General features: G+C 52.6%; 1 protein-coding gene across 9 annotated transcripts in view; it reads left to right on the top strand.

The window, feature by feature from the left end:
* Positions 1-16,325, top strand: part of PPCDC (phosphopantothenoylcysteine decarboxylase) — a 26,980-nt gene extending 10,655 nt beyond the window's left edge. Inside the window, exons 2-5 of one of the 9 annotated variants that reach the window (XM_047736553.1) lie at positions 5,495-5,590; positions 6,476-6,604; positions 10,592-10,760; positions 11,185-12,085. In XM_047736553.1, coding sequence (XP_047592509.1) covers positions 5,495-5,590; positions 6,476-6,604; positions 10,592-10,760; positions 11,185-11,270 — 480 coding nt within the window. In that variant the 3' untranslated portion in view covers positions 11,271-12,085. The other 8 variants (XM_047736552.1, XM_047736558.1, XM_047736557.1 and 5 more) reach the window with 8 other exon arrangements.

Below are 16,325 nucleotides of genomic sequence, written 5' to 3'. Positions count from 1 at the left end.
TTTTAATCCCAGCCCTGTTTCTCTCAGGACCCATGAGGGGTATAAGAAAGCCAAGGCTGGTTCCTGCCCTTAAAGTTTTCTGCCCTGACAGAGCCCCTTGGCATTTGCTAGGGGAAGGGTCAGGATAAATGAATAAGTAATCCGAATTATTTAGTATTTCAGAAGGTAACACAACATGTCCTTTTTTTTTTCTTTTTAAGTATGTGTGCTGCCAAAGTGAGCACTCCTTTTTTTTTTTTTTTTTTTTAAAGTGTGTGCAAACCCAGGGCCTAGTCCTTGGCTCCCAGGACATTTGGCAGAGTGAATGAAAATGAAAGAACAAAGCCCATAGGGCTGATGAATTAGATCAAGTGACATCCCTCTAAAACCAGAAAAACGGGCTTGGGCCTGCTGGACAACACGAGGGTCAAGTCACTGCCAAGAAGAGGTAGCTGCTTCAGTGGGGTCAGGGGACGGGCATCAGGAAGGATTGGCTCATCACATACTCTTCACATTACTCTTGAGGTAAAGACGTTGGCCCCAGGAAGCTCCCGGACAATGACTGTGTAACCTGGGAAGGTAGCCAGAGAAGGATGGACTTAGAGTCTGAGGGGAAAAGCTCAGAGGGAAGAGTTCAAGCAGGGGCCCCAGGTGGGAGGCTCACCTGGATCTGTGGTTTGAACTCTCTAGGGGCTGGGGGAGGCTCAGGCCATGAGGGGGATGCAGGCAGAGGTGAGAGGGAGGAGGGCCATTACCAAACTGGAAATATTTCTGACTAACCCTAGGCATAGTCCTTTGGAGAACTGACAGGCAGTTTGGAATTAGGGAAAGCAGGGGAACTAGATCTTCAGGAAGTAGCTTTCAAGATTTCAGAATAGGGGACAAACTGGAATATTCTTTTTTTTTTTTTTTAAGATTTTATTTATTTGATAGAGCATGCACAAGCAGGGGGAGTAGCAGGGAGAGGGAGAAGCAGGCTCCCCACTGAGCAGGAAGCCTGATGTGGAACTCGATTCCAGGACCCTGTGATCATGACTGGAGCCGAAGCAGACACTTAACTGACTGAGCCACCCAGGCACCCCTGAACTGGGATATTCTTTTTTTTTTTTTTTTAAAGATTATATATTTAGGGGCGCTTGGGTGGCTCAGTGGGTTAAGCCGCTGCCTTCGGCTCAGGTCATGATCTCAGGGTCCTGGGATCGAGCCCCGCATCGGGCTCTCTGCTCAGCAGGGAGCCTGCTTCCTCCTCTCTCTCTGCCTGCCTCTCTGCCTGCTTGTGATCTCTCTCTGTCAAATAAATAAATAAAATCTTTAAAAAAAATAAAAAAAAAGATTATATATTTATTTATTTGAGAGAGAGACAGAGACAGAGCTTGGTGGAGGAGGGTCAGAGGGAGAAGCAGACTTCCCACTGAGCAGGGAGCCCTATTAGGGGCTCAGTCCTGGGACTGTAGGATCATGACCTGAGACAAAGGTGGTTGCTTAACCAACTGAGCCACCCAGTGCCCCTGAACTGGGATATTCTTTTTTTTTTTTTTTTAATTTATTTGACAGCGAGAGAGGGAACACAAGCAGAAGTGGGAGAGGGAGAAGCAGGCTTCCTGCTGAGCAGGGAGCCCGATGTGGGGCTCGATCCCAGGATCCTGGGATCATGACCTGAGCCAAAGGCAGACGTTTAACCTACTGAACCACCCAGGTGCCCCTGAACTGAGATATTCTTGTTCAGGGTAGTTGGGAAGCTCTTAGAGACGAAAGATAGTGGTCCTCATGAGGGAAAGAAAGCAGTATCCAGAGACCGATGTGTCTACCTGGGAAGCTCTCTGTTGAAAGAGATTGGAAAACAGGTAAATGGAAAGGAGGACATGTAGCTAAAAATGGAGGTAAGATCATGGCCCAGAGGCAACCCAGAATGAGCAGAAGCTTGCCCTGAAACTCAGGATGACCAAGGGCTGTTACATACATTTGGGAAAGGAACAAGGGTTATGTCCCATTTTGTTTCTGTCTTTTGAGCTTGAAAAAGCAGGACAAATGGTGATAGAAGGGACTTGAACCCAAGTTGGGTGGCTCATCTCCTGGGCAAATTTCTGTCTGGTTGGTGGCCTGCAGGATGGGTGGGAAACAGCAGAAGGCCTGGGAGCTAGAGATGACGAATCTCCATTTATTAAAAAGGCAAATTACCATATACAGTGTCTGCGAACACTTAGAAAAGCTCTTAGAAACTGGTAGTCATTGGGGCTTCATCAGGCTCATTGGGAACAAGGCCTAACAATTTCAGGGTTTTTTTTTGTTTTTGTTTTTGTTTTTTTGGACATCAAAGTACTTCTGGGGAGTGCCTGGGTGACTTAACTGGTTAAGCATCTGCCTTCGGCTTAGGTCATGATCCCAAGGTCCTAGGATTGAGCCCCAAGTCGGGCTCCCTGCTCAGTGGGAAGCCTGCTTCTCCTTCTCCCTCCTGCTTGTGTTCCTTTTCTCGCTGTTTCTTTCTCTGCCAAATAGATAAAAATCTTAAAAAAAAAAAAAAAAAGTTCGGGGTTGAGGTGAGGCCCTTATAGAGTCTTAGGATCTGGACCATCTGATGGTGATGTCAGCATGTTAAGCCCTGTAAGATCCCATTTTCGGAGGGTTTGTTCTTGATTCCTTCCCACCTCTCACCCCACCCCCATGGACCTTAGGGAAGAGCTCTGCTCTTGTCTTTGTTCTGTTCATGATAGGGTTCATGTCTCGGGGTGGGGGCAGAGGGCTCCTGATGGTGGTGCTGGCTAAGAGCGGGACTGAGATCTTAGGAGCTCTCTGTGGGCCACGTCTAGAAGGCGGAATTTACCAGGGAAGTGTGACAGACTGCAGTTGGGACCAGAAAAGTAGCTGTGCAGGTACAGGCTGGGGTTTGTGGCCTAGCAATGTGGTGAGGAACTCTTTCGAGCGTGCTGATTGCAGACCCTGTATATATCAGCAGGAGGGTGTGGCCTCCGGAAGAGGCGCTGTGGGCCCAGACTCCATAGACAGACACTCAGCGGGTACCAGGGACATGACACTCTGGTCCCCTGATCCTGACCAGATGGCACTAGGGAGGCAGAAGAGATGGCTCCTGTCTCTGACTTCTTTATTTCTGGGAGATTCCATTCCATTTCTTGTCTTTCTTTTTAAAGATTTTATGTATTTATTTGACAGACACAGTGAGATAGGGAATACAAGCAGGGGGAGTGGGAGAGGGAAAAGCAGGCTTCCCGCTGAGCAGGGAGCCCGATGCAGGGGTGGATCTCAGGACCCTGGGATCATGACCTGAGCTGAAGGCAGGCACTTAATGACTGAGCCACCCTGGCGCCCTACCATTTTTTCTGAACGTTTTATTTTTAAGTAATCTCTACATCTAACGTGGGGCTTGAACTCATAACCCCTAAGATCAAGAGTCACATGCTCTACTGACTGACCAGCCAGGTGCCCCAGTATATCCTTTTATTTTAAATGTGTCTTTTTAGACACGTTTTGATATGATTGAGGGTTTTAAAAAATCCAGTATGAGAGTCTGAATTTTGATCAGGAAATTTAATTCATTATATATTACTGTCATAACTATTATGTTAGGACTTAGCTTCTGCTGTCTTAATACCATTTCACATACTTGTCATGTGTTCTCTCTGCTCCTTTTTTCCCTTTCCGATCCTTTATTATGTAGCTTGAGTTTTCTGCTGGTTTGAGAGTTACCTGTTCTTCTGGGTACCTCTAACTTACCGTTCCTGTCTTACCTTGTCACTGTTTTGTATCTTGAGAGTCTCAGGACTACCCTGCCTCCCTCTACTTTCTCTGCCTGTGCTGGTCCTGTGTCATCTCCAGGCCTGGGTTCTGTGGAGAGAAGGCAGCCCTCTTCATCTGCCATCTTGTTCAGAGCTGTCCTGGAGGGGCCTCCAGTGCTCAGTGGGGGTTTGGTTTAAATGACCTTTAAAAAGGTCACTGAGGTTTTGTGCAAGTTCTGGGGATGGTAGATTCTAAGGGAGAGTGAGGGAGAGGGGACCTGTCTGAGACCTCTCCAGTGGAGCTAGGAATAGCAGACCTTCTGAAGTACCACATTTTGCTGCTCCGAGACGTCTGCTTCTGAGCCCCAGCTTCGCTCTTACGTGCTGTGCGGAATGCTGTCATTCATTGTTGCAGGACAGGCAGGACACAGATGAGGAGGGGGGCCTCAGTGAGACGATAGGGAGGGATGGGGCTACTGGGAGTTGGCATGGGCATGCCCCATCCGAAGAGGTAGCCATGACGCAACACCACCATTATCAAGGAGGAATGCGGGCTCCAGAATGCCAGAGTTTTAGTTTTTCAAGAGAAGCCAGGAAATTGGATTTTCTTTGTGAAATTTCCTGATCTGTATATATTGGCTCAAAAATGTTTATAACCTCATGTAGGCCACGAATCATGTCTGCAGGCTGGATTTGGCCTACGTGCCACACAGGATTCCTGTTCCAGCCAGCTGATGAGTCTGTCTTTGTCATCCTTGACTCTTCCATCTCCTGGATAAATGTCCCCTAGAGATGTGATTTTCTTTTTTTTTTTTTTTTAAGATTTTATTTATTTGACAGAGAGAGATCACAAGTGGGCAGAGAGGCAAGCAGAGAGAGAGAGGAGGAAGCGGGCTCCCTGCGGAGCAGAGAGCCAATGCGGGACTCGATTCCAGGACCCTGAGACCATGACCCGAGCCGAAGGCAGAGGCTCAACCCACTGAGCCACCCAGGCGCCCCGGGATGTGATTTTCTACACTTTACCCTCCCAGCCACTTCTTCTGAGCTCTTTACTCTGCCAGCGTGTTGGATTAACACGGCACTTTACAAATGATGGCAACTGGTTAGTGCCGTCCGCACTATGGTGCGCTGTTTCTCATGGCCGTCTAGTCTGCCAGGCACCTTAACCATTCCCCTGTTTGCATTATGAATTACTTGTGACCGAGGAGTGTGAAAGTAAACGTCATTCTTGCCCCACGAGTGTAGGGTGGACGGGTTTGGTTTTTCTTGAGTCTGTCTGCAAGTAGAGCCCACGAGGCCTCGTTCCTAGAAGTCCGAGAAGGGACTGTGCCTTGTGTTCTCACTGGGGCATGGCGGCAGAGACTGTGCCAGGCCCCAGCTGCTCAGAGCCTCAGCCTGCAGAGGGCAGGGTTGCCGTGTGGATTAGAGCTCAGGACCTGTAAGCCTTTTTGGGGGTGACCCCTCTTTGCCCTGCATTCCTTCCTGTCTGCCTCTGCCTCTAGTGCTGAGTGGCAGGAGCCTGCAGCTTTATATGCACTGGGCAGTTGGTGACTCATTCCTCAGCAGCCCCTCAGATGGGGAAGTGAAACGGCCACATCTGGTGGGGGCTGACCTTTGGGTGACATCGGAAGTAGCTATGCAAACATGGGGCTCACTGCCGAGGAGGGAGAAGTCTTTTCCACAGCACTTGCCTGGCCTGGCCCCGTGTGGCCTCCAGGCCCGTGGCTCTGGTAACAGTTTCCTTTCCCTTTCCCTCCCCGCCTCCATTTTTCTCTCGGTGACAGCTGGAAGTAGCAGTGGTCACAACTGAGAGAGCCAAACATTTCTACAGCCCCCAGGACATTCCTGTCCCTCTCTACAGCGACGCTGATGAATGGGAGGTCAGTGCATGGGGGCCCCAGGGCCGAGTTCTCTCGTGTTTCTACCAACAGGGCAGGAGGGTCCTCCCCACAGCCTGTGGTCCCGGAGGCCAGAACAGACGGGCCAGGCTCACGTCAGTGGTCAGGGCCCTCTGGGCAGAGGCGATGAGGAAAACATCTGTCTAGCTTCTGGCCTGCGGGAGGCCCAACGTCTCCTCCCACCCCAGGCCGAGTTCAGCCCTGGCCCTGGGCCTCAGGTTGAGTGTCCTTGTACTTATCTGGGCTGATGAAACCACAGAGGAGCTCTGTTCCCACCACCCTTGTCCACGTGGCTCCCAGTGTCAGGGCTGTCGAGAGTGCCTTGCTTCCCACGGCTGCAGGGTTCTGCCTCTGCTCTCCCGCAGAGGGCCAGGCACCGCCAGCTCACCAGACGTCGAGTGTGGGCCTCACAGGGGTGCCCTGCCAGGCATTTTTAAACATTCTCAGCCTAGAACATTTCTGGCTGGCCTGTCTCCTCCACCCCGCCCCCTCCATTCTCGCTGCCCCAGAGCCCTTCCCCTGGCTTGGACAACCCAAGCATCCGCCTCAAGCAGACAGGCCAGGAGTTCCCTGCCAGATGTCAGTTCTCTTGAAAACCAAACCATAAAGGGAATAGCTTAGAGAGACAAGGGGCGTTTGTTTCCTTGGGCCTGGTTTCTCTCAGGCTGTTGGCTCCACAGCCAGTGCTCCCCAGCATAGCTGTGAGAGGGAACAGCAGTAGACTTGGGCAGGGCTTGCCCAGGTGGTCTCCCTTGGTTTCCCATTCAAGTTTCTACCCGGCCTCATTGCCCCCCACCCCGCCAATCTTTCTCCCTCTGCTCGGAGAGAGTAGCCAGCTTAATGACCCCATTTCCTTCCCTCTGCCAGATGTGGAAGTGCCGATCCGACCCTGTTCTCCACATTGACCTGCGGAGGTGGGCCGACCTCATGCTGGTGGCTCCTCTTGATGCCAACACCCTGGGGAAGGTGGCCAGTGGCATATGTGACAACTTGCTTGTGAGTGACTCTGCCTTCCTCCCTCCCTGGGCCTCACTGCTGGTTTGCTGAGCTGTAGACTGCCTTTGTATGGGGTTCTTGCCTTGGAATTCTTTTTATGGTGGGCTGATTTGCCCAGAACCCTGTCCCCCTGGACTCTCTCCCCTCCACCTGGTGTCAGCTGTGTTCCGGCCAGTAGGCAGTTGGATGGCCTCAGCTTGTGTGTGCTCTCTGAGGGCATCTACCTCTCACCTGCCCCTTGGTGCTCAGCTCTTCTCCTTTTGTCCCTCATTCACGGGCTGCCCTCGATGTGCTCTTACATTGGTCTCCCTGCCCAGCCCTGCTGCTTGTCCCACTTGGCCCTGTCTTCTCCCCAGGATCTGGATATCCACATGGGGAATCTGATAAGAGTGTTTACTTCCTCATGGATCTGTTGTACACACTTATCTCTCCTGTAGCATTGGCCCCAAGGCAGAAATGTGGTTTTCCTGTGTGTTAGGGAACGCTTAGAGGGGAAGGGAGAAGAAAGGCTGGATGAGAGGAGCCAGCCGATGGCTGGTGGTGGAGAGGAACAGAAGTCCAGCTGCACAAAGTGGGGACTGTCATCGGCCTGAGGGACCTCCAGGAAGCCGTTGTCCTAAAAGGCCTGTTTATATGATCCTCCTGGGAAGAACTAGGTGTGTGATCTCTCTCCTCCCTCCTCTCCATTATTACTCCACTTCCCTCATGCATTGAGCGGTTCCCTAACATGAACCAGGCCCCATGAGGGGGGACACACAGGACACGGGGCTCCCAGTTTGGAAGAAGGCGGCTTTTGGTTACACACGCAGATTAGAAGGGAGTATACTCTGGTGTGTGGTACAGTCTTTAGTGACCCCAGGTGGTGCTTTGACAGTGGACACGGCTGGGCATATAGTAAGTGTTCAGTAAATATTTACTGTATGTAGGAGGTCATCAGTCACTCTGCTTTGGCAAAGAGCAAGGAGATTTTCAGAGTTCAGTAGATAAAGAAGTGAATAGTGAAGCTGGGTCAAAATGTTGGGGGGTCCGATAGGAGGTTAGTCTCCTTGAATGCTTATTGATGAGTGCGTAAGGCACTTCTCGAAGAATCCGCTAGTGATTGAAGCGTCATTTGAATAAGAGCCCAGGGTGACCAGAAGAAGAGTGACACACAGATTCTGCAGCCAGGAACAGGGGTAGGGGAGTACAGAGAAGGGTGAGTCTAGAGTCAGTATTATTCAAAGGGCTTCCCAGTGGGGCTGGTGCATGGCTGACCAGGCAGTTGGAGCAGGGAGGCTCCTGGCCACTTTCATCTTTGTAGGCCTGAGTGGTGTATGCCCTGCACCATCTCAGCAGGTCTGCAGTCTTCCCACCGGCCGGTCAGCAGCGGCTGATGTGATGAAGTACACTGACCTCTAGGAGGTGTGCCCCAGGCTGGACTGGCTCTCAGAGGGCTCTTTTCTTCCCCTGCAAAGCTTTACTTCCCTTTTTCCTTCAAAGCTGCCCCTGCTCCATGAAATCTTTAGGGTTCCCTCTTCCTGAGTTGACTGAGCAGTGTTATATGTTCCTAGGACCAGTTCCCAGGCCATTTGCCTCAAAAGGTTTCACTCGAAGGCACACAAATTTCAAGGAATTACAAATCCCATGGTTTATTTTATTTTATTTTTTAAAAATTTTATGTATTTGAGAGAGAGTGAGTGAGAGAGAACAGGAGCAAGGGGAGGGGCAGAGAGTGAGGGAGAAGCAGACTCCTCCCTGAACGGGAGCCCAATGTGGAGCTCGATCCTGGGACCATAGGATCATGACCTGAGCCGAAGGCAGACGCTTAACCAACTGAGCCACCCAGGCTCTCCTCTCATAAAGTTTAAACTGTCATCCTTGCTCTATGGCTCTGTCCTCAATCGAAGATGTTTTGTCCTTTTATCCCTGAAAACATCACCCTGCTGCCCCCTTCCATCAGATCCCCTTTCCAGTGTCTAGAACCCAGGGTCCCGGTAGAGCAGCGTGCTAGGTGTGAACCTGTGTGCCAGGCCTCTGGGCCCTTGGCCTGGGTGAGGTGTCTCTCTAGCCAGCCCTCTGACCTACTCGGGCCCTGGCCCCTTCTTTGTGCTAAATAGCCAAGCAGAGGGCTTCCTGGCTGTCTCAGCTGGTAGAGTGTGCAGCTCCTGATGTCAGAGTCATGAGTTTGAGCCCCACATTGGGTGTGGAGATTACTAAAAAAAAAAAAAAAAAAAAAAAAAAAAAAAAATAGCCAAGCAGAACCAGAAAGAGGAGTGACTTCCCTGGGTCACCAGTCTAGCTGGGTGCTTGTCTCAATCGGGATCTAGGCCTTCTCTCCTCCCAGGCAGCTTCCCAGGGGCAGAGCTTGAGGTACTGATTGAGCAGAGCACTGACCAAACATATGTGACCATGGGAACTGTTGCCCCCTCTCATCCCTCCTGCTGCCAGAGGTTCAGACGAGCTGTGGTTTGTCCGGGAAGGGCTGAGCTGCGAGGTGAGGTGGGAAAAGCTAGAGAGGCATGGAGGTATTGGGTTTGACCTCTGGTTGTTGGTGTGCTTTGCTTTGAAGACGCTTAGAAACCCCAAGCCAGCCCTGACCACACTCCACACGCAGAGGGGCTCCTCTAGGTAGGTTCGTTTTATAGAAGCGGCAGGTGGCACAGGGCCAAGAGGAAGTGGGACTAAAACTGTCCACTCAGCCTCGTTGCCACATTGAGAGGACTCGGTGGGAAACAGACACTGGTATCTGGGACTACACAAGCAGCCAGGTCCTGAGGCTCTGGGCCGTCCCACTTCCTTCCTGTCCCTAGGAGAGGTCCAGGGCATCAGGAGGGGCAGGCATCAGCTCGGTCCTGCTCATGGCATTGTTTTCTGAACTCCCCCTGCCCCTTCCCACATGGGCTGCACTTCAGGCAAGGGAAGGGGTGTGCTGACCATTGTCTCCCCAAGGGGCCCACAGCTGGGGAGGGGGTACCAGAGCAGTCAGGGCACAGGGGAGCACCCTCCTGGGGGGCCCTAAGGCTTATTTCTCCCCCAGGCAGCCCCTGGCCCAGGGAGCCTGTGCCTAAAGTAGTAATAGGAGCTACTGTCTTGGGAGTCTGTCCTTGATGCCAGGCCCTGCATGAAGAGCTTTAAGCATTTCCAGCCTTTGTCCTCACAACCACGCAGTGAGGGGGGCTTTTGCAGAGAGGAGGCTAAGACTCCCAACCTTAAATTACTCCTCCCAGTTCTCATGGCTTGAAGTGGGAGTAGATAGCACAGTCGGGATTCGAACCCAGGTCTATGTGATTTGGCAACCCACTGAGCGGGCGGGTCCCTCTCACAGCTCCTCTGGTGTGTGGCTTGGTGGGATGGCCTGGAACTCGGGAGGTAGTGAGGCTGTGTGGGATGGTGGCAGATCCCACGGGGTGGCGTGCAGAGCTCCATGCCCTGGATCGTCTCCATGGGACCTTGGGGAGTGCAGCTTTCCCGTCCGGGACCCAGAGCAGCTTCCTTACAGGGTCATGGTGAGGTGCGTGGGGTACTGCGTAGGAGAGGATTTTTGTCACGTTCAGGTGTTCTCACTGCCCAGCTTTAGTTGGCCTCGAAGTAGAGCTGGTGTTGGGGTGGATGGGCCCCAGCCAGTGAGTAGTCTGGGCCTTTGCTTTGGGGGTAACTGCTCCCCTGACTGGCTTCTGTCTGGGAGATGTGTCCCACAGTGGAGAAGCCTTGTGCTTTGGCTCGGAGAGAGCGTTCTGCATAGGAGTGGGGGTCTGCGTGGAGGTGGCTGGGCTGCTGCGAGGGTTAGTGGAGGACCTTCTCTGCGTCATGCCCTGTGCCAGCACCCATGGGGGTGTGGAGAGGCTGAGGAGACACAAGATTGGGGGACACGGACGAGTCTCACCTAGTCATCCCCGGCCCATGGCTGGCTGTTACCCAGAGGACGGTGGGTGGGATTGGGAGTGCTGGGGAGGGGTGACAGGCAGAGCAGCAGGCACCCGCCTGCCACACCCTGGCCCTTCTCCACAGACCTGTGTCATCCGAGCCTGGGACTGCCGCAAACCCCTGCTCTTCTGCCCTGCGATGAACACCGTCATGTGGGAGCATCCCATCACTGCTCAGCAGCTGGGCCAGCTCAAGGCCTTCGGCTATGTTGAGATACCTTGTGTGGCCAAGAAGTTGGTGTGCGGAGACCAAGGTGCGCACCTGGCCAGGCTCCCTGTGGCCCTGGGTCGCAGAAGGGCTCAGCTCCGGGGTCAGATCTGGGTCGGCATTGCAGTCTATTGTGACCTTGGGCAGAACTGTTCTCTGGGCTCAGTTTTCTTGTCTGGGAAATGGAAGTCATGATTCCTCTCAGACTTGGGAGGATTAAATGAGATGTCAGGTGCCTGGTGTCCCTGGCACACAGCCCGTGTGCAATTCTGGACAGCTACTGCGACTCTTCCCAGGGCCTGACCTCGGGGTGCCTCAGAAGGGATTCGATGGGTCTGGCTCCTGCAGACATGGTCCTGGCCTTCAATCATCGGGCTTTGGGTGGAGCACTCAGGGGAGCATTGAGCAGGGTGGCTGGGGGCTGGGCCCTTGCCTCAGTCTGCAGGCCATAGCAGAACCTTACTCCCTAGGTCTGGGGGCCATGGCCGAGGTGGGCACCATTGTGGACAAAGTGAAAGAAGTCCTCTTCCAGCATGGTGGCTCTCAGCACAGTTGAACCCAGGATTTCTGTCATGTGTATCACTCTGCATTCAGCGTGTTTTCAGGCCAAGTTTATGAAGAAGGTGGACATTGGCATAATGTGGTGAAGACTCCTGTGTTTACTGGGGGGTCTGGCCTGGGCCTGCTCCAGAGCCTCCCTGGGGCCTGGCTGGCCTCAGGTTCAATGAGACCAAAGGCCCAGGCCCCAACTTCTTTCCAGCTGAGAGATGCCTGCTTTCCAAGACCCTCCTTACCTTTTCCTGGGATTGCCACAGCAGGCTACTGTACGTCCCTGTGCTCTGGGAGGGGGACTGAGGGATGACGGAGAAACCGTGATTCTCCCTGGTGCCTGGGAGCCGCTTCAGCTCCTTGGTGGGCTGCCCAGGCACCGTGCAGTCAGGGCAGCCTGTGATTGGCAAGACACTGAGATTCTCCATAAACCATGCGGTGAGATCGGTGGGGCGAGGGGGTTGCTGACTGGGGAATAAAGAGTGACCTTTAGGAGTCTGTGTCCTTCTTTTACCTCTGTCTGTGGTCTCGGAGATCGGGGCATTCCTTGGTGTGGCTGGGAAAGGGTCAGGGCTGACAACGGACTGGCGTGTCTTCCTGCCAAGCTCATATGGGTGGTTGAGGACTCAGAAGCCCGACAGACCCTAGTTGAAATCCCAGCTCTGCCATGTGCTAGCAGTGGGACCATGGCTCAGGGCTCAGCCTTTCTGACTCTGGCTTTCCGCATCTCGGTTATCTTGCCCTCATGGAGTTGAGAGGATTAAACGAGGTTATGTGTACAAGATACCCACCTCCCTGCCTCTTACATAGTAAATGTCAACTAAAGGGAAGTTAAAGCCAAATACATATCATACCAGTGAGCTTTGCTTAACATTTACTGAAACAGATCCTCTCATTTTGGGAGAAGTAAAATCCCCAGCCCTAAGCTGACGGGGCCTTTATGCAAATGACAGCCACACAGCTGGCAGGGTTGGAACCTGTCCTTGCTTCCTGATGTCCTCATCAGCTTTGCTGCACCTGAGACTGGGACCTGGGTGTCTTGTGCCTCCCCTTCAACCCCACCCCGTGGCACACAGGAGTGTGGGAAGTAGACTCCAGAGAGAAACATGTTCTGCCCTAGAAAACCCCACCACCCTGTCTCTGACCTCACGGCTGCCCGGTGGCTACATCGGGGAGGGGCTTGTGTGCCTATTTGGAGCTGAGGTTGGGGCTGGCTTCCTGCCTGCCAGGCCTGGGGTGTGTGTGGGCACTCCATGCATGCCCCTGGACCCCTGAGGGTAGAGATTAACCTTTGAGGGGCACCAGTAAGCCTCTTGGCTGGGACCAGGGCTTCCAAACCTCCACGAGCCTTTATCTTGACTTAATCAAGTGACCCTTTGGGATAAAATAATCCGAGGGCAATAAAGAAAATCCACTTCAAAGCGTAGCATCGCACACCAACCTCTTCGTTAGGCTTGAAGTTGGGGGATGGGGAGGGCCTGGATAACTGAAATCCAGAGACAATCCCAAAGTCGTTCTTACAGTGGTTTCCAGCATCCCTGGTGTCCACATTGCCCTTTCTTTCCCTCAGCAACCTATTAATGAGTAGTGAGGCTCTCCAGGTTTAACAAACTGCTACCATTTACTGAGTGCTTACTGTATGCAAAACCTTGTGCTGGGCACTTCAGGGAAGACAGCTGCCCAGCAGACCTGCTGCACGATGCCAGTTCTCGAGGGCTGTAGGAGCAGAGAGGCTGATTGGCCTCTCGCTGGCACATCTGCAGGCAGCTGTGGCTTCTCAGAGTGGGACCAGGGAGGTTGTTGGCTGGAAGGAGAGATGTCCCCCGTGGATGTGGGCCAGCTGGAGGCTCCATCCCTGGGGTGTGCCACTCTGTCACGGCAATCCTGTATCCCCATTGCACAATTTGAACTGGGGTCTGGATGAGTGGGCTGGAGCTGGGGCTGAAGAGCCTGGGTGTCCCCTGAGCCCCTGACGCTGGAGTTGAGAGAACAGTGTCAGGCTGCTCCTGCCTGGCCCTAGCTGCAGAGGAATGAGGGGCACAGCTCGCCCCACCAAGAGTCAGAGCTCTGAAAGTGGTCAGCATAGCAGTTAGAAGTATTTCTCAGAGAAGATGCTAGTTTCTCTCATTACTTTTATTGAATTCTGGAAGTCTGACAAAACTGAATATTTGGGTCTGAAACTCACACTCTCGTTCGGCAGCCTGGAGCCTCTCTGGGCTGCTGTGGCTACTGCGGAGTGAGAGGCGCAAGTCTCCAAGCCAGGGCCTGGCCCCACACTGGGCTGCGTCTAGCTCTTCTGTGATCCTGTGATTTCTCCCCACTGCCTCAGGGTAAGGCCCTGACTCCTGGGCCGTACTCAACTTGGCCCTCCATGAACCGGCCCCTGCCTACCTTTCCAGCTCCACCCCTGTTACATGCCACCATGCAAGGCTCCCCATCCCCTTGCCCGACTGGGCAGCCTTGACAGAGCCCTGTTGCTTCTTACCTTTGCACCTGCTGCCACTTGGCCTGGCTGACCCCTGTTCTTCATCTGGCTGACTCCAGGTGATATACTCATGCCTCGGATATACCTGGGTGCCACCTCTTTTGGAAAGCCTTTCCTGGCTGGCTCAGGCTAGATCGAGTGGTCCTTGCCCAGTTTCCCATGGTGCCCCCTCTTCTTTATTATAACACGGAATTGCAATTGCCTGTTTGCTTTGTAAACAGGGATCTCCTGGAGGACAGGAGTTGGCCTGTTCTCACAAAGCCTGGTATGTCATTCCAAGCTTGAACTGACAAAAAAAAAGATGTGTGTGTGTGGTGGGGGGAGGAGGGGCAGTCCTCCTTTCTGAGCAAGACACACAACCTAGGAGCCATAAAAGCAAAGACTGATAAATTTGCCTACAGAAAAATAAACAATTCCACCTAGCAATAGCCCAAAGGCAAGGTCAAAAAACAAACATAAGTGGGAAATTATCGGCAGCTCAAGTAACAAAGGACTAATTCCTCTAAGATATAAAGAGCTATACGTTGATTCCCAAAAGACCAAGAATACAAAAGAAAAGTGAGCAGAGGATAAAAAGATCAAGTCCACGTGTTTATCCGCATGCACACACAAATGCACACCCACCACAAGGCTCTTAAACGTGAAAAGCTACTCAACTGCATTCACAGGGAGAGTGACGCAAAGCAGACTGCACCCCCACGGAGGTTTCCGTCTGTTAGATTGGTGAGGGCGAGGGGACGGGCACCTGCTACCTCAATAGCAGGTCTGCAGGTTTGCTACAACCTCGCTGGAGAACAATCTGGAAATATCCATCAAAATCATGTATGTCCTTTGCTCTTTCACCCAGCAATTCTACTTCCAGGGATTAGTCCCACAAAAAGGCTGGCATATAGGACATTATATCTGAATAAGGCTGTTTATTACAGCATCGTACAAGCCGGTAAAAGGCTCGGAACACCCTCACTATCTCACAACTGGAGACCGGTTGCATCAGTTACGGTTGCCCCTACACAGGGACACCAGGCAGCCACAAGATGAGAGCGAGGAAGCCCTCTAGGTGCCCCATGGGATGCCGTCCAAGACAACATTGCTAAACAGAAAATGCGAGACGCAGAACAATGTCTGTTGCATGTTAGCTTGTGTGCAAAACAAGTGAGGGGCGGAAAGGAGGCTGTGTTCCCATTGGCTTGCAGGTGCATCGAACACTATGGAAAAATAAACAAGAAACCAGTCAGTCCATTGTTTGGCGCTTGGCAGCAAATGGTGGAGAAAGGTGGGAGGTTGAGAGAGGTGGGAGACCATCTTAAGTTGTGAGGCAGATGAGTCTATTATCAACCACACAGGCAGTAAATACACACATTTTAAAAAGGGTTCCTTCTGTCCTTCATCCAGAAGTTCCTAAAAATGACTTGGCAGAGAGTTAATGCAAAAGGCTTGGCAGGGGCATCTGGAGATTTCCATCAAGGCCTCTGGAGTAAGAATGGGTCTGTTTTTCCTGTCATGAGCTCATAGAGGACCCTGGATGCTCCTTAGGATCCTGAGACCCCTGATTTCAAGCAACTAATGGTCTTATGGGAAGAAGACCCAAGGCCTTAAAACAATCAAATTACCGTGAGAATTGAACGTGAGACTGTGTGGTACAGACTCAGTGTGTGGCTCAGAATTGAGAAGTAGGAAGGCTGGGCCTGGTGAAGGGTGCAGAGCTCACGCCCATGCTTCCTGGAGGGCGAGTGAAGGGACAAGAGGACAGGAAGGCTGGAGACGTGCTGCCTGTGCTTGATGTGGGACACCTGGATAGGAACTTGGGCTTCAGGGGCTAAGGACCTGGGGAGGTTCAGAAGGGGAGCGAGGAGAACGGGGAGTGTGACAGAGGTCAGGTGCGTGGTTCCCAGGACAGACTGGAGGACTGAGATGCTGGAGTTGGGGAGGAAGCCACACTAAGCAGGGGAAGCGAGGCTGTGCTGAAGGCCTTGGCCAGACCTGTGGTTCTGGGGAGGAAGGGGGTGCAAAAGTGAGTGACGATGGGACAAAAATCCAGGATTAGAAAGCGTAAGAACCACTGTCCTGTGGCTGGAGGGTGTGGGGCTGGGTTGGAGGGGGGCACTTAATGACAACTGTGTGTGTGTTGTCGCAAGATTTATTACCAGTCCCCTGTGCCACCCACTAAAAAGAGTTTTGCTTTGCTTACCACAGTTTTTTTTCCCTCAGGGTTGTTTAGTCTGCCCTCATGGTTCCTGGGCATTCTGTGGTGTGGAGGAAGCAGGAAAAACAGACGGAGCCAACAGAACTGAGGAGATGGGAAGAGGGGGCAGGGAGTCTTGCTTTTTGTGTTTTGTCTCCTTTGTGAGGTAAATTCTGGTACTGGGCAAAGGGGGAGAGAAATTAAAGCCCAGAACAGAGACTCGATGTACTCCGTAAGGAAGAGTGGAGAGAGGCCTGAGTAGAGGGGGCAGCAGCAGAGCCTGGGAGTTGGGGTACAGTTTGAGAGCTGGCTTCACAGTCTTCGAACTGCTGGGGAGTGTTCAAAAAGATGGAGGTGTGGGGCACCTGGGTGGCTCAGTGGGTTAAGCCGCTGCC

Source organism: Lutra lutra, chromosome 7, assembly GCF_902655055.1.
Source record: "Lutra lutra chromosome 7, mLutLut1.2, whole genome shotgun sequence".
In the NCBI taxonomy this organism is placed as follows: domain Eukaryota; kingdom Metazoa; phylum Chordata; class Mammalia; order Carnivora; family Mustelidae; genus Lutra; species Lutra lutra.
The sequence above is the reverse complement of the archived record's forward strand: the minus strand, read 5'-3'. Positions and strand labels throughout refer to the sequence as shown.